Source organism: Trichoderma atroviride, chromosome 1 (assembly GCF_020647795.1).
Source record: "Trichoderma atroviride chromosome 1, complete sequence".
NCBI classification, from domain to species: Eukaryota; Fungi; Ascomycota; class Sordariomycetes; order Hypocreales; family Hypocreaceae; genus Trichoderma; species Trichoderma atroviride.
Window position 1 is genome coordinate 5,433,442 of NC_089400.1, and position 16,822 is coordinate 5,450,263.

Genomic DNA, 16,822 nt, shown 5'->3' on the forward strand with positions numbered 1-16,822 from the left:
GTATTCACACCCCTCTCCATTAGAAGATGCTGTTGACAATGTTGCTACCAATCGAAGCACCTGCACCAAAGATGGCAGCGTTACCCAGCTTCTTTCCAAACTTCTTTCCATACTCTCCAACCTTGCCGCTGCCCTCTCCGCCTTGCTGCTGAGAAGGCTGGCCGCCCTCGGCTATAGCCATGGGCGGGACGTTTGCGTTGTACGGGTTCTGCTGCGCGGGCGGTCCTGAGGGAGCCGGGTAGCCGTAGACGGGCTGCTGAGGGTATGCCACAGGGGCGGGAGCCGGTGCCTTTTGCTCCTGTTCCACAAAGACGTAGTTCTGGGGGAAGATGCCCTCCATGCCGGTACGGTGGTTGCGGCCCATCCACCAGTCCTGGTTCATGTACTCGTACACGTCGACCTTGTCGTCCTTTTCGAGGCTCAGGTCGCGAGCGTCGCTGGCATCGTAGCGGTACAGGGCCCTGGCATGGGCCAAGACGGGCCTGCCTGGAGCTGGAGAGCGGGTAGGGACACCAGGCGCGGGAGTGTCGTCGTATGATGGAGGCGCCGGGGAGTGGCCCTTGACGTTGAGGTTCTGGAAGGCTTGGACGGGAGGCGTCACAACAGCCGCGGCCGGGGCGGGTGTCTGGCTGGCGGAATGGCCAGCACTTCCGGGAGCAGCGCCTCGAAGGGGAGTTTCGGCAGGGAGGACAGAGTGGATGGTGTCGAAGGCGGCTTCGTTGATGACACCTTTCTCGAGAAGGCTTTCGAGCTCCTGTGCTCTTGGGTTAGCTGACCAGCTCAGTTAGGTAAGAATAGGAGAAAGACAAAGGCAGCAGTTCATCGCTGCGGGCATGCTGACATTCTTAATGTTTCGAAGAGACCGATTGGTCTCCATGATGGTTTGGCGATCCATAGCACTGGTTGGTGGAAGAGATTGTCGTTGGAAGGATGTCCGATTCGCAGAATTCAACAGCTACTCCAACGTAGTATTGGAAAGGAAAAAGACCCCAGCAGCCTTTTGTTTGGATATCAAAGCTCTCAAAGAAAAAATAAGCCCGAGTGTGAGTGTTGGAGAAGAAAAGAGATTCAGCGTCAAAAAAAAAAAAAAAGTGGCCTGAGGAGAACATGCAGATGCGAGATCGAGAATTCGCAGGGGAGTCGGAATGGCGTTCCTGGGAAAGGCCGCGAGTCTTGAGGGTTAGCGGGCTACGCTGGCTATGCTGGCTCTTGGCCCCGCTACTTGGCGCGGATTCCAGAAGGTGAGCAAATGTCCGGATGTGGATTTCGGAGTCTGGTGGCTGGCCGAAATGACGGGCTTATAACATGTTGATTACGAGCAGAGGTGGAATCATGAGATTAAGCAGCATTTTTTTTGTTCAACAGATGCAGATGATGGCGTTGATATTTATTCAATACCGAATTTCCGAAAAGGATTGCTTCAGTGTATTGATCCATATCCCGAGTCGAGCTCCCTGGAGCACCACACTTTGCACCGGTACCTGCAGCGTTCCAGTACTCGAGCTCCAGTAAAACCCGTGCTACGGATTGCGCGTCTTGCCGCTCAAGCCGCTGTGGCTGGCTCCTGGCCGTCTCCCAGAGGTCATTATAGGCTGCTCTTGGCGAGATCGCCCCTAGCATCGCCACTGTCCGGAGGCAGCCCAGTATCGATACACTCTGATACGTTGTTCTCTCTCTATGGCTGAGGTGGTGCTACACAGAGAACAATTGCTCGTAGGGAGTAGCATGCCATCACCAGTATTACTTGCATGACTGTGTCTTTTTTTGCTTTTTCTTTGTTTGAACTTGGTATCATTATTATTTTTTGCTAGTCTTTTGTTGCATCTATTTGGCCCTTGAAAGCCAATTCATCATTGTATCATTTATATATACCCATTTTTTTTTTCGGCGCCACCCCCTCAAGTTTAAACAACAAACTTGCTCTCCTTGACAGCATACTTGTCAACGTACTCATCCACAGTCATGGCCTCCAGCTTCTTGCTGTCCATGCTCAGCTCGACAAGCTCGTTGACGGTGCTCTCGGGGAAGTGAGGGCCCAGGTGGCGCTTGTACTTGGCCAGGATGACGGGCTTGGCCTCCTCGCGACGGAGACGGTGGCCCAGAGGAGCCTCAACGGCAACCTCGTCGAGGACGGTGCCGTCGTTGAGCTCGACGGTCAGGGCGTTGGAGATGGTTCGCTGAGCAGGGTCATGGTAGTCCTGAGTGTACTTGGGATCCTCGACACACTTGATCTTCTTGCGCAGAGACTCAACCAGCTCGGAAGTAGCAGCCTCAGAGCCGTCGACGTAATCGGTGGCCTCGAGGCGGCCGAAGACGAGCATGACGGAGCACATGTACTGGATGCAGTGGTCACGGTCGGCGAAGTTGTCCATGGGCTTGAACTGCTTGTCAATGATGCGGATGCAGGCCTCGTGGGTTCGGCAGGTGATGTTCTTGATGTCAGCGGCAGTCTTGCCCATGGCCTTGAGCTGGTGGTGGATCTTCTCAGAAGCCTCGACGGCGGTCTGGGAGTGGAACTCGGCTAAGATGGGTGTTAAGTCGTCTGTATTACAACCATGATTCTCTTCATGGATATCATGAAGGGGAAAGCTTCAACTTACCAGGGTAGGAGACCTTGAACAGGACATTCTCCATGACGTAGCTGCCGTAGGGGCGCTGGAACTCAAACTTCTTGCCCTTGAACAGGACATCGTAGAAACCCCAGGTGGGAGCAGACAGGACGGTGGGAACGCCGCTCTCGCCCTTCATGACCTTGAGGGCCAGGTTGACGGCGCGCTGGCAGGCATCACCAGCAGCCCAAGACTTGCGGGACATTGTGTTGGGGCTGTGGCGGTAGGTTCGCAGACTCTGGCCATCGACCCAGGCCTGGGTGACGGCGTCGGCAATCTGCTTCTCGCTGAGGCCGAGCATCTTGGAGACGACGGCGGTGGAGGCAACCTTGACCAGGACGACGTGGTCGAGGCCGACCTTGTTGTACGAGTTGAGCAGGGCCAGGCAGCCCTGGATCTCGTGGGCCTTGATCATGCCCTCGAGCACGTCGCGGATGGTGAAGATCTTGCCGCCAGCCAGGTTGCCGCCGGCCTTGTTGGTGCGGTTGATCCAGTCGGCGACGGCCAGGATGGCGCCCAGGTTGTCCGAGGGGTGGCCCCATTCAGCGGCCAGCCAGCAGTCGTTGAAGTCGAGCCAGCGGATCATGGCGCCAATGTTGAAGGCTCCGTTGATGGGATCCAGCACAAAGGGAGTGCCGGGGACCTTTGTGCCGTTGGGCACGACGGTGCCGGGAACGGTAGGACCAAGCAGCTTGGCGCACTCCTTGAAGCGGAGGCCCTCAAGACCGCAGCCCAGAGTGTCGAGGAGAATCCATCGAGCGGTGTCGAACTGCGCGATGACGGACAGTTAGTGATTGGCTCCAAACTCGAGCACTGAATTGAATTGAATTAATTCTGTTCGCTCCTCTCAAGTCTGTGGTGATGGTGGGGGTGGTTTGATTTTTGTGTTTTGGGAAATGAGGGGCATCAGCAGCCACGGGCACGCAAAACTCACAGCCAATTCCGAGTCAATTGCCTTGTTGGCGACATAGTCGGCAATGTCCTTGATCTCAGGATCGTACTCGCGCGAAGAAGTGGCCATGGCGGGCGCTCCAGACAGTTTCAGCGACGAGGTTGAGAAGTTGCTGCGCGTGGCAGGAATGGCAGCTTTGGCAGCGGCAGCAAGGCCGGACGAAGCAAGGCGGCTGGCGCCGACGGAGGCCGAGCAGAGACCGCGGGACGACTGGACTCGCAGCTTGGATGCTGATCTGATGCTCCGTGAGATGGCGGACATTGTAGAATTTCAAACACACTCGGAGTAGCTGTAGAGACGACTCTTCTGCAGCGGTGGAAAAGAAGAGAAGAATCAGGACAAGAAAAGAGGACGGGGACAGCCGAATAAAAAGAAGAGCAAGAGAAAAAGCTTCAATGCCGCTATCCCCCAGAATCCGCTCCAGAATCTTGGAGAGCCGAGCCAAATCTCTCCTCCCCCCCTGCTAAGCTCCGCCAATTTCTTCCTCGCTCAGCCGCCGCATGCCGCGCGCGCCATCCTCGGCTAAACCCAGTCCCCAGCAAAACGCTGCCAGAGTTGCTCGAGGGCATGATAGCGAGTCTTTGCGCGTGGAGGGACAGAAAGGCCCCGGCGCCGGAGCCATCGGCCGCTCTTCACCTCGGCCATGGCAGCCAGCAGCCTCCGTCAGACGGAGCGCGTGTAGCTCGGATGCGGCTATCACCACCTGCGGAGATCGGCCCTTGCGTCCGTTGCATCTCGGCCTGTGACTGGCGTTTGTAATACGTTGAGTTCTTTGCATGTATGTGGCGATGTATTAATTACTCGGTGCGCTGCAGGAGAGGCGTTGTACAAAACTTGATGCAGAGTCCCGCCACCAACTGATATTTCTGGAAGGGAATCGGAAGATGCAGCGGAGCGGTCAGTGGCCACAAGGCATGAGTAATTGGTCAAATAAAAAATCTCTAGAAAAGCTGTTTGTTCTTCTTTTTCTTCCTTTGTATCTGAAATGTATCGGTGTTTCTTCTACGATGATGCGCACAGCTTACGGGTAGTAGATTTCCTTTTTGCCACCTTCTCGTCATCTCCAACATGGATGTTCGCGAGTCCTTTGCCTGAGAGCACTACTTGGCATTATATATCACAAAGCAACACCAAATTCCCTATCCATACGATTCGCCATAGATAGCAGACTTATTCTCCATGTCTCTATATCTCCAATCATAGTATTCTTTTGCTCACAGGAATGGCCGCGCAGTTTATATTCTACCCTGTATTTACCACATTGCAACAGCCGCCCCATTCACCAATTGCATAGAGTACGCTCCGTATGACAGCGACCAGTCCATCGAATGCTACATTGCTTCGTACAAAGCAGTGGAACTCAGGCATTCTATCTAACAGAGCCAATGTTTATAAAGAACGCAATCTTGTATTCACCAAGCCAGATCAAGCGACGCTGACTACGTACATGTAGATGTGTGCAAACCATGCGGGCCTTCGAACAGACCATCGCCAAACAAATTGACTACAAACAGAATCCAAAGAACAGCCCAAATTATTTCCTCCCCAGATTTAATACCATATCGCTCGCAAGAGGAGATGAAGTCCCATTGTTTATTGCCCCATCAAACAACTACCCAGTAAACAGGTACTATCTGCATCTTGTACCGCCAAAGACGTCCAGTAGACCTAGCCATAGTTTGGTCAGCATGATATGAACGACATCATCAATACACAAAAAGAGAGAGTGGCCTTACCATCTTTCTAGCTCTCCTCCTCAAAGTCAGTTTTCTCAGACGAGAAAGAGCGCTCGCTCCGCGGAGAATCCGGGAGCACAACATAGCTCCCACGAATGGGAATGGTGAACTTGGGGCAGACGGGACATTTCCCGTCTTTGACGTGCTTCTTGAGAACGGCGTCAGGCTTTCTGACTCCTGGATGCATGCAGGCATCTCTCGAACCCTCCTTGAGCAGGCATTTCTCGAAGATGATACACTTTACCATGTGCGACGGGTTAGGGTCGCAGTCTTCATAGACTGCTTCACCAACTGTATAGTAACACATGATGGCGTTGGAGATGGTCGAGGTGGAAAGTTGAGATTGGAATATCAAGTGTTGTCTTGTCAAAGTGTTGAGAGAGTCGAAGAAGTTGAGAAAGAATAATTCAAGAAGAGAAAGAGAAATGTCGACGGGATTTGGGTGTCTTCTTCTTTTAAATATGCCGATGGACAAGATATATTAGCTTGAGAGCCATTTAAAAGGTGTGCTACCTCAGGAAAAAAGAAAAAAATGCCAATTTCGGTACGTATTACCCCAGACCAGTGCTTCGTTTTGGGTGACAGTCATACATACCGTAATACTAGCAGTAATTGCACGAGTACGGATTCGTGTTGGACTCCATCTCCCTGCATTCAGAGAGAGGCTAATCCTGTCTCATGAAAGGTTATTCTAGTAGTACTTACTACTACTAGCAGCATAAAGTACCTAGCATACTAGAAAATGACGAATCGTTTATTGTAATCTCAGCTCGGAACGGGGCTGTCGGCTACTTTGCTTTGATCTTCGGCATCCTAGCCTAGCTGAAAGGCAGCAATCTGATCTGAATAACGCAAAGGCTTTTCGCCCTATGGAGATGAATTAAACAGATGAATCTCCCATGCCGGCATGTTTCCCCTCCTACTGCTTCGCCTCTGAGCACAGACGAAGATTGTCGGGGTGTGTACCAGATTTGCAGCGACCCATAATCAGGCAGGAAACCGGGGAGCAGGCATTCGCACCACTACTCTCCTATCACACGCTCCGTGGGTTGTATCAGATGAGGTATATACTCGAGTAGGCGCCGGCTAGTCCTTATTCCGGTCAAAGAGGCTTGTATTAAGGCCTGTTATTGTCTTGAAAAGGCCGGTATTGGCTACGATACGAGCGGTAAAGAGCGTGTGGCTGCGGGATAAACTGGGTCAGAGAGAATTTGGTAGGTTGGTGGAAGCGAAAGGGTACGCGCTTGCTGTAGCCTGAGATATCATCAGTTAGCACTAATACAATGGGGCGCGCTGCTCTCAGCCAGTCGCCGCTGTGGGAGGCTTGGTCGAGCTGCCAAGGACATGCATCAGGGACTTGACTAGTAGTCGGAAGCTGTCTTCCAGTTTAGGGGGGAGATTACGTGGATACATAGATCACTTACACTCTCTGGCTTTTGCCCGTCTATTGCGTCCATTGCTGATACTAACAGGACCTCACATTTTGTGATTCTGTCTTGTCAGGGTGCTAGCATATGCTGTGAAACAGCGCCACATACAAGATGAACTCGGCAATAAGGTGCTAGTACATGAGATAAAGCAGGTCTCAGTTGAACTGAGTAAAAGCAAGAGGCGCGTGACGGCCAAGATGGTCAGTGCAGAGAGTGATGACCCGAATCAGAGAGTCTGAAAGATACAGAAGCCTCTATAGCGGCGAATATGACTGGGAAACTTGTAGTTGCTAGTCATGTAGGGAGGAGAGGGTGCAATATCGCATATGCGCCTCCCAGTTTGCTCTGGTGAAACTAGCGCAAGTGGTCAACAAGAAAGGCTGTGTGACGTAGAATCAAGACAAGCCCTGCGACGATGGCAGGCGGCAGGCTTCTCCACATTAAGAGAGAGAAAGATGGTGTGTGTAACACGGCATCTGTTATACCTCTTTCTCCTTGTCCCGGCTTTCTTGCCAGGCCCTTCCCATCACATGTCTCCATCCGTCTCCATCTGTCTCCCGCAACAGCATGGAGGTGCCTTGAGAAATATTGGACTCGGAGCAAAACGTAGAAATCTTGCAAAGAAAGAGGCGATAGAAGCTCTGACAACTCTTTTCACTACCGTCTTCTGAATCTTTGCTGTGATTTCAAGAGGAACCATGGTCTTGTTTCGTGTACGCTCGTACGCTCAAGGGGCATGCTATCCGCAGAAAGTGGAACTATTTCGACTAGTACACGGCGTGGCGTTTGACCTTCCGCGTAAAGAGAATCAGAATCCTCAAAAAAGGCTAGATAAACAAGAGCTGTGACTGTGACTGTGACTGCTGTCAAAGTACATAGGCAAGGGCCGGCTCCTGTCCTCAGGCTGCGTCAACTGTGAGCCGCAAAGGGATCCTTGCATCTCTGCGCTAAGCGGACTAGAGAGGAGTTGCCAGGACATGCATTTGGGACAAGTTTGTTTCGTAGCATGACTCTCGACTACCGGCGTACAGCCAAGCGCTTGGGCGGCCCACGACGAATCGCTCTAAAAGGAAAAAGAAATGCGCGGCCCAGGCCATCTGCGGCTGGGAAAAGCTGCCAGCGGTGAGAGCTTTGGCATCTGCACATGTGGCGAATTTCGGAGAAGAGAAAAAACACGGCTTGTGTCTGTTATCACGACTCTTGGTAAACAGCATATGCGCTTGTAGAGTAGCTCCGAACAAACTACTATTCGATAAGTCCGTAGTGGACTGTTGAGTTATTTCACATGACCAGACCTGCCTCGGTGAGTAATAATAACTTACTTGGCCTTGAAGCTCTCATATCTTTGCTGTCCGGTCCCGATAGATATCCGCGTACGTATGGTATGACGAGAATAATGGACACCGAGCAGGGGGGATAAACAGATCAATTTCGGTGAGAAGGAGGGGCGAATGCTTGAAACATGGTGGAGTCTGGTAAGCTAGGCTGCCTTGCCAGTTATCCGCCCAATGCACAGGAGATGAGCTATTGCTGCAAGCAGCAACACGAGCAGCAGGAGCTGGCATAGCTTCACACCCGTGCCAGCCTCATTTTCCAGGGGAGGGTGCGAGGATGAAATGCCGAAACCCTTCGCGCGTCGGCTGTCTGGATGCTCGATTGGGCGAGTCGCATGAATGAGAGAACAAAGCTTTTGCTTTTCGTCGACGTATTGGGGTCCAAAGGCCTGAAGGAGACGCAGTGTTAGCAACGGTAATATGGATAGCGGAAGCCATAGGAAGGAAGCCGGTCCATGAGGTGGTGGAAACGGGCTTGCAATTCCATATCCCCTGTCCTGTCTTGTCTTGTCCTCACGCAGCCTCTTGATCACCTCCCGCGACTTGTCCCATCCGCGACGTCCATGATGAAGCAACGCGAGATACGGAGGAAAAGGCCAAAGCAACGAGACGGCAAATCAACGCCTGCCTTTTTCTCCTGGGCAAAGGCGTTCCGAGTGGTCAAAGTGTGCCTGGAGAGGGCGAATGGCCGGTTTCCCGAATGACGTGGTGTTGAGGGCAAAACGAGCGAGGAGGAGAGAGGGTTGACGAAACGGGACTAGGCGACTGAGAATAGGCACCTCCTAGTGCTGTGGAAGGGTGCATCGGGGCGGCTCGAGTTGGACAACAGCGCTGGCGCCAGGTACCGCTACAAGGCACTGCGGGGGGCGCTGCGGGGCGGAGGGCGTGTGGTTTGTGGCCCGGCTTGGCGCCGCTCCCAGGTACCGGTACCTGTGCTGAGACCAGCCTGTACTACTAGTACTACAGTAGTAGTATGTCTGTACTTTGGTGGGTGCTGCTGTCTCGCCGGCTTCACTCTCTGGCCCTGTCCGCTGCAATCTGCCCGGCGGCTTTGTCGAGGGCGTGTGCTTGACGCAGCAGCTCATTAGTGCTGGACTACGAAGGAGCTCCAGAGTGCGAAGCGGTGAAGCTGGAGGGCGATGCTCAAAGGTGGCGTAGGCGAGCTGTTGCATGCAAGTACCCCGAGCCTGATTTACGGCACGCGTAATACCCGGGCTGTCTGGCCCATCCGGACTGGATGCAGCAAGCAAATAGTGGAGAGCGGAGTGTATGCCACTCTCCTGTCCTCCTGTCCCGTGGACGTATTTGCTTTTTCTCTCCTTTTTTCCCCCGTTGGCAATGATGGCCCAGCAGTCTCGAGATGCTTGCTGTACTTCAGTTGTATTACTCAGATATTGGATGCTCGAGCAAGGCCCCGCTGCTATCTTGCGCTAATAGCGGCAAGTGGGCGCCAGAGATCGCTCAGGGTGGGTTTGCGGGCGCTCCCGACCAGCAGCCGGTCTAGTACAAACCCAGATTATGGTTCTTACGACACAACTGCGGTGCCTTGCGCTTATGGCTGGCTGGCGACTGTTGGCCCTACAAGGCACTACCAGCTTGCCGGTCGATCATTGTTCGGCGCAAGAGATCAATATGATATGATACAGCATCTAGTGGCAGTGGCAGATGGCCGCGGAAAGGGAGCTGCTGGCGCCATTTGCGCTCTCCACCCATCGATATCTGATGATGATCGTCTCTTTGGCCTTGATCAGGGATTGGTCTAGCTCGCACCTAATATGGAATGCCCCGTTGACATCTATCCACGACGCTCGCTCTCGCTCTTCTTTTGCCGCTCCTACACCGACGTCCGCCGACGCCGACATGCCCGCCGCCAAACAACTTACATGTACGCCATGGGCAACTAGCAGGTTCTAGTGAAACAGAGTCAAAGACCGCTGGGCTAATCACTCTTAGGTGCGTGCGTCGAGACATGTCCGCCCATTCCCATTTCCCGGGTTCCCCCACCAATGGGCATCTCTCGATCGAGATGGCCCTCACGGGGCTCTCGGGATCGGGACAAGGGAGGACTGTAGCAACTTGCTTCGAATGACAGATTGCTCGGCTGGGTGCTTACTCGCGCCTCTCGCCTCAGTCTCAGACCCCACGCCGCTTGGGCAGCCATACCGCGGTGCTGTGCTCCTTTCCGCCTAGTCAACAAGACCAAAGCCCAGCTTTGACGCAAGGGAGAAAGAGGTGGAAAGCAAATGTCGCAAAAATCAGGCCACGCCGAGGGCATTTCGCTTGGTGAGGGACGCTTGGTCCAGTCAACCTGCAATCAGCTCCTCTACTACAGTAGGGGGGGCCTCTGCGCGGATACGACTAGCAAACTCCACGGACGGGCTAGTATTTGTCTCCGTTTCCAATGATACCTAGAGTGAGGTAAGTGGCCGTTGTTCTGACTGTTTGGTATGGACCTTGGTCGGTGTTGTTCTGAATATTACGTACGCCGTGTAGACGCGACGAGCTGATCTCTTCGCGTCAGTTGAGCTCGACTCTGGCAGATGATGGCGTGGATAGGTGCAGGAAGCAACGATACCATTGCCATTGCAAACAAGAACAAATTGAAAGACAAATTGCAAGAGATGTGGGAAATGAAAAAGAAAAAAGAAGAGAACAAACAAGGGCAGAGCAGGCAAATGGACACAGAGAAAATAGAAACAGGCCGTGCACACTACTCGTCTGCGTAAAAGTTGGGCATGAGTAAGTCTACCTCTACCTACTACTAGTATACCCACGTAGTACACTGCATCCACCGCCTTGATGCATGCAGAAAGCATGTACCTGTCAGGTTCGGACACATTTTCGGGTACACAGCAGCAAATATGGCTGGGCATTGTAGCAGCTCGACAGGATGGATCGTAATCGCTCTCGCTTGACCTGGCTTGATAGCAAACAATTAGGACTATATCAATAGTGACCACTCCAGACCACTGAAGCCTTTGAAGCTCTGTAATTTAGCGCAATACAGCATCTGAAAGAGACCAAACGTCGCTCGTCATCTTTGACTTTGACTTCTCTTCTTCCTCAGTTCTGGCTCGTTGTTCCGAAGCCCCCATTGATTTCATCTCAACGCCATCTACCTTACTTCTTTCATCCTATTCATTTCTATTAGCGAGTGACAAACTGTCTTCACAAAGCAGCCGTCTATTCTTGGTTCGTTCCTCCTCCTGTTGCATCACTGGACGTGGTTAGTCATGCTCATCGCGATCTACTAGTGGTCTGTCTAGCTGCCGCATCTCTGCCTTCTTCGCGACTGCCTTCTCCGCGACTGCCTTACTACATGTACCTACCCCACAAATCGCCTGTGCCTTCATTTCAATAACCACCAGCTCCAGCATTCTCTTGGCTTGTATGTCCCTCCTGCATCCCGTAATGATACTACCATTTCTCTTTGGCTCTACTGTTCTTCCAGCTGATACTGACCTCAAACTTGTCACAGGCCTCATTGGCCAGACGAATTCGTCACCGAACCTTGCTTGTCCTTGGACCTCCCGAGTACTTGCTTCCAAGCCTGAAGAGACTCGATTTTGACTGCATTTTGTTCCAAGCACACCTAACCTCTTCGTTATTTGAGCTCACTGCCATCACCATGTCTGGCGGATCCATCTTGCTCTATATCATGAGGCGAGACCTCAGAACCTCCGACAATCCCATCCTGCACAGACTATCCACTGCCGAGCATGGTTTCACCCATCTGCTGCCAGTTTACATCCTGCCACCCGATCAGATGGAAGTTTCTGGTCTCGTCAAGGATGGCAAGACGAGCCCATACCCCCCCCGCCAGATTCCATCTCTCGCAGCGTTGGAAGTGCGGCCATCTCCGCGCAAAATTCATCGCAGAGTCTCTATGGGACTTGAAGGGAAATCTTGAGAATCTGGGCAGCGGACTTGTCATCCGCGTTGGTGCTTTTGACGGCGTCTTGAGCGGCATAATCCAGCACTACGCCGCCAACCAACATGGCCCACAGGTGACGGCTGTGTGGATGACCGAGGATTATTCGCCCGACCAACAAGGGGAAGAAGAAGCTGTCTCTGCTATATGTGACGCACACGCCATCGAATTCCTTCGGCTTTATGATGTGAAGTATCTTCTGCACGAGTAAGTTTACCAAAGCTTGTTCCATGATGGACCTTTCTGACTCGAGATGATGAATATAGCATCCAGCTACCCGAAATCGAGACTGGTATCGACCGCTTGCCTGATTCCTTTGATCTCTTCTGGCGAGCCCTGAAAACCAAAGCTGAAAACCCTCTCGATCCTGTCCCTCTCGTTACACGCTCTTCTCTGCCCTCTTTCCCGGATCATGCATCTCTTCCTCCCCAAGAGTCCCCGTTTGAGATTCCCGACACACTCGAGGGACTCATTCAAAAATTGCAGAGTCCTGTGCAGCTCCCAATGGTCCATCTGGATAGACCCGAGCTTCGAGATGCTGCAATGCCGCAAGCGTTGCTCGGTGGGGAAACCCGTGGCCAACAGCGGGTTCGCTACATTATCAAAAAAGGGATTGCGTCTTCATACCATCTCTTGTTGGATGATGTCCATGTGGGCGATGGCGATCATGGGCTTCAGCCCTACCTAGCTCTTGGATGCATTACGGCTCGGCAAGTCCATCAAGAGCTTCTGAAGCTCGAATGCGGCACGGACCCTGGTTTGGCTCAAACTATGGGCTTCGGTAGAGGCCGTAGCGCTGGAACAAGAAGCATCCGATACCATCTGCTGGTGTTAAACTTTATTCGTCTTAGCATCATCAAGCATGGCAGCGAGCTGCATAACCTTGAAGGTGCTGGCAAGGGCAAAAACCCACTCAGAACGTGGAAGTCATCCGTTATACGAGATCTTGATAGACCCGGTCAAGCTATCGACAATGCCATCAGCATGACCCAGTTCCTGATGGGACTCACGGGATTTGGCCTCATCGACGCCATCATGCGGCAGCTTTACGTTACAGGCCAAGTGACGGCCCGTGGAGAGGAGGTTGCACTAGGCTTCTTCGCCTTGTATGCAGGCTTCGACTGGCGCTACGGTGCAGAATACATGTCGTCGCTCTCCACTGTCCACGATCCATTTTTTTATTTCTATAGCTCGCAAAACTACGCCGGTGTTGGCCCCAGCTACAAGGCCAAAGGTTCTATAATCTCTCTCGCCGAAGTAACCCGGAACGTCGACCCCGACGGCACCTTTATCCGAAGGTGGATGCCAGAGCTGCGAGGCCTTCCGAGAAGGAAGAACGTTTATCGAGTGAGCACCACCGCATCTTCGCTGTTGCAGCGGTATGGGCTGGCATCTAGCATCATGGTGACTCATGAAGTGCCATGCGCTCTGGAGGCTGGCCCTACCATGGAGATACCCAACGCGAGTAGAGCTCAGATAGAAAATGCCGTGGCTTCAGCTCCAAGGGAGCATAGACCTTTCCATACTGCGGCGGGCATTTCAACTGAAGCTATCGGAGGGGGAGGCGAGTTCGAACAACTTGGGATCAGATCCGAGTTTGGGAACCAGATTCTTCTCGAAGCGCCACTGGCGCTTGCAGAGCCAAATGAAGCGCCTCAAGGACCACCTTCTGGGTCACGAGGCCCGTCTTTACCTTTTCGTTCGGCTAAGACACAGGTGGCGTCGACGACAGAGGCACCTGCGCTACCAGAGGAAGCAACTGTGCGTTCGAACATGACGGGCCTTGAATGGATAAACCCATTGGCCCTTCATCCGGTACATCTTCCACAGAGACCCCCAGAACAGCTTTCATTCCATCCACTGCATATTCCGGCCTCCCAGCCAAGCAATCAAAGCCACAATCCAACTGCATTACCGCCCTTCCGTCCACAATCTCAGCTTCCTCTTCTGCCAGCTCCTGCTGATACATACTTTCTGCCATTTCGGCAGCGGACCGGGAGTGGGAGTGCGAGTCCAGCTCGCCAATTGCCTTCTCTACCAGCAGCGCCATCGCCGCCGCCGCCGCCAACTCTATCTTCTGCAGTTCCCCACCTCTCCAATACACCTCAGGTGCCACTTCCACAAGAGGATACCCCGAGAGAGTCCATTGAGGATCCCCAGCCTCCAGTGACCCCTGTGCGCCGAAGCTCTCGGAGGCTTCGACCAAGAATTGCTGTGATACCACATCCGGCACTTGCAGGGTTTCTACCTGTTGTTGCTGAACCGGACATTATACGCTATTATATCGGACAGTTGAGGCAAACCCGGCTTCGGGGGAGTTCAAACTATACGTTTATTGATCTCCCTTTCCTCGACAGCAACCGGATACATATCATATCTTGTCCTCGTGGAGTTGTGCCGCTCCGAGGCGACCCTGACTTTGACCTCTTGCGAGAACCACTTGCTTCTGCCCCGGAGGATGTTGATTTGGAGGCCCTCGATGAGCTCATTGACGAGGTTGATGACGATGAAGTTGCTGTTCACGGTCCTCGCTTTGAGCATAGCCCCAGAGGCTCAGTGGTTTTGCGCCCCTATCGCGGGCGGCGTCAACCTTCTCGATTCAACTCTCGTTATCGTTGAATCCGGTTTGTGATTTAGTTTGATTGACTGCATCAAGGTTCCTTTGTAATTTAGTTTGATTGACTGCAATAAGGTTCCCTTGTAATTTAGCTTGATTGATTGTAATAAGGTTCCTATAAAATAGCTCAATTCTAAAGATTTCGTGTCCCTTCCGTTCCTAATTCTTATATATATATCCCTCCAATCTCCCCCAAGGTTCTTCAATATTTGCAGAGTCTTCAAATCTCTTCAGACTTTCATCTTGTTGGAGCTCTATCACGCACGGGTTAGACCAACTGGTGTTTCATCTCTCTCAAGTGTCGTCACAAAACTGTCTCAGACTACACTGTTCTCTTCCTCACAATGAATCAAAGGCCTTTATATAGTACAGTAGTTGCTCGGGGACTGCCCTCGCAGACCTCTAGCACCTGTGCATCTGCCGGCTTCCCCAGCACTAGAACCTCGAGGTCCATCACTCTTGCCGGCATACCTGAGGCTCCTCTAGCCACTCCGGAGAGGCCCAGCACTCCTCCAGTTGACGTTGCTGCCACTTCTTCTCTATACTGGCCTCTATCAATTCCGCCCCCAGTCTACGAAAACGGATGGGCTGGGCCACTACGAGGAGCAGCTCTGAGCTGTGACACATATTGCGAAATCCGGCACGACGGTCCTCTCCGGTTGACAGACGAGATGACCTACTATCGCGTCCTGCAACACTTCCACCAATGGCGCAAGGCGGCAGATGCATGTCCCTGGCCTCTTGTTTGCAATCCGCGCCCCGAAGAGGTGGTGAGGTACGGCCTCATGCACAGCTTTCTCAACAGCCTGGGTCCGCCACCTCCAGGCTGGGTTTGTCCACCTCTGGTTGCAGCCAATCGTCGCCATCGCCATCGCCGTCGTCGCCGCCGCCGTCGCCAGTGATTCCACTGGCTTGATTTCACCTCTGTTGGATCAGGCTAAGAGATGGCCCAAGGGTGGGAAACAGTGGTGGATGAAGACGTCGGACAAGGGATCTGAGGGAGGAACAGGGCATTTGCGGTAGTTCTTGGCTGTTATATGGGAAGGGTGCTTTTGAAAACTGGATGACTTCACTCTATCAAGCTTGCTATAGACCTATAGACGAAGCCAGCTCGGAATTTGCCAAAGGAGTTTGAAATTTACATCTACTACATCTACTACGTCTTTCAATTTAGTTTCCATTGTCTTGTGGCATCCATGTCGAGTAAGCGGTATCTCAAGTCTTTGAATTCGAATCTAGTTTCTCATTTAACGAATCCATGAGTCCTTAGATAGTCTACATTGCCAAATGCCCAGTACCAAACGCTGTCTCGACACAAAGACCATCCAATTCCGTAAAAGCATTGCGGCGGCAGCCATACTCAAATCCTGTCGCTTCAGTCTTCCAGTCTTCCTTCGCCTCTCCAATATCCATAACAACTACATAAAATACAACTACCTACCGACGAAAAATCAGGATAGCGCGTATTTGCAAGCCATGACACGATGCACATTCATCAGCAGTATGTAGCTTTTCCTAGAGTTCTGTATATGTAAGCTATACTGATATCGCTGTCTCTTGTCTCCTGGCCTCCCTGCTTTGCCATTCTCCTGTTTTCCATCGATTCTTCCGCCTTTCCAATATCCATTAAGCCAATATAAAACTCGTTCAAAAACTCTATCTCCCTTTTACTCCTCATAAGGGCTCGACGTCGGAAAAATCTTGGTAGTAACGTAGTCGCGGTTCCTCTCCCGCGAGTACGCACGTTTGGTACTGGTTTTGTACCAAGCGCTCGCCAAGATAGAACGTGTGTATGTATTTGTTCAGGGCACCTACTAGGTGTTGGTCGACAAATTTTACGCGTCTTGTACCATTGCTTCGCGGTGGGGATATCTCTTGGAGGTCGCTCTCGTGATCGTTGTCGCTTTCCGCCTCGAAATCATCGGATCTAAAGGTCTGGATGGATTGACATGTCTTGGTCGACGAAAAGTCCAGCATTTGACATGGGTCGTCTTTGTGCGTGATTCAGCTGGATCGGCAAAAGACTGTCAAGTAATTGCAGTTCTGGGGGTAGGAGTGCGTGGGTTCTTTGCTCGTTTGTCTTTGGAGATTCTTTTGTTGGCTTGACTGTCTCTTTGTATTAGCCATGTTGTTTGCACGAGACTCTGGGTTAATCACCTTCAATGTTACTTGAGGTCTTGCGGCCCATTGTTCGAGAAGTCTTTATCCTTGGC

The 16,822-nt window shown here is 52.3% G+C and overlaps 7 protein-coding genes across 7 annotated transcripts; 3 read left to right on the forward strand and 4 right to left on the reverse strand.

Annotated features, from left to right (window-relative positions):
* Positions 1 to 19: 19 nt before the first annotated feature.
* On the reverse strand, positions 20 to 877 carry TrAtP1_001958 (uncharacterized protein; the record flags this gene model as incomplete). The annotated part of the gene is made up of 2 exons (XM_014085067.2): positions 20 to 754; positions 842 to 877. 2 exons carry the CDS (start codon positions 875 to 877, stop codon positions 20 to 22), a joined length of 771 nt encoding a protein of 256 aa, XP_013940542.2.
* A 1,027-nt stretch (positions 878 to 1,904) lies between these two features.
* Positions 1,905 to 3,822, reverse strand: TrAtP1_001959 (uncharacterized protein; the record flags this gene model as incomplete). Its single annotated transcript, XM_014085686.2, has 3 exons — positions 1,905 to 2,521; positions 2,601 to 3,378; positions 3,544 to 3,822. The coding sequence occupies 3 exons, from the start codon at positions 3,820 to 3,822 to the stop codon at positions 1,905 to 1,907; spliced, it is 1,674 nt and encodes a 557-aa protein (XP_013941161.1).
* A 1,369-nt stretch (positions 3,823 to 5,191) lies between these two features.
* On the reverse strand, positions 5,192 to 5,951 carry TrAtP1_001960 (uncharacterized protein; the record flags this gene model as incomplete). Its single annotated transcript, XM_066111237.1, has 4 exons — positions 5,192 to 5,229; positions 5,298 to 5,304; positions 5,377 to 5,743; positions 5,893 to 5,951. The coding sequence occupies 4 exons, from the start codon at positions 5,949 to 5,951 to the stop codon at positions 5,192 to 5,194; spliced, it is 471 nt and encodes a 156-aa protein (XP_065967311.1).
* Positions 5,952 to 9,710: 3,759 nt separating this feature from the next.
* Positions 9,711 to 9,923, reverse strand: TrAtP1_001961 (uncharacterized protein; the record flags this gene model as incomplete). The annotated part of the gene is made up of 1 exon (XM_066111238.1): positions 9,711 to 9,923. The coding sequence occupies one exon, from the start codon at positions 9,921 to 9,923 to the stop codon at positions 9,711 to 9,713; it is 213 nt and encodes a 70-aa protein (XP_065967312.1).
* A 1,142-nt stretch (positions 9,924 to 11,065) lies between these two features.
* Positions 11,066 to 12,161, forward strand: TrAtP1_001962 (uncharacterized protein). Its single transcript, XM_066111239.1, has 2 exons — positions 11,066 to 11,449; positions 11,540 to 12,161. The coding sequence occupies exon 2, from the start codon at positions 11,690 to 11,692 to the stop codon at positions 11,969 to 11,971; it is 282 nt and encodes a 93-aa protein (XP_065967313.1). The 5' UTR covers positions 11,066 to 11,449; positions 11,540 to 11,689; the 3' UTR covers positions 11,972 to 12,161.
* A 60-nt stretch (positions 12,162 to 12,221) lies between these two features.
* On the forward strand, positions 12,222 to 14,736 carry TrAtP1_001963 (uncharacterized protein). The gene has a single exon (XM_014086315.2). It carries the CDS (start codon positions 12,497 to 12,499, stop codon positions 14,609 to 14,611), a length of 2,115 nt encoding a protein of 704 aa, XP_013941790.2. The 5' UTR covers positions 12,222 to 12,496; the 3' UTR covers positions 14,612 to 14,736.
* An 80-nt stretch (positions 14,737 to 14,816) lies between these two features.
* On the forward strand, positions 14,817 to 15,640 carry TrAtP1_001964 (uncharacterized protein). The gene has a single exon (XM_014085683.2). The coding sequence runs from the start codon at positions 14,954 to 14,956 to the stop codon at positions 15,509 to 15,511; it is 558 nt and encodes a 185-aa protein (XP_013941158.2). The 5' UTR covers positions 14,817 to 14,953; the 3' UTR covers positions 15,512 to 15,640.
* The last annotated feature ends 1,182 nt before the right edge of the window (positions 15,641 to 16,822 follow it).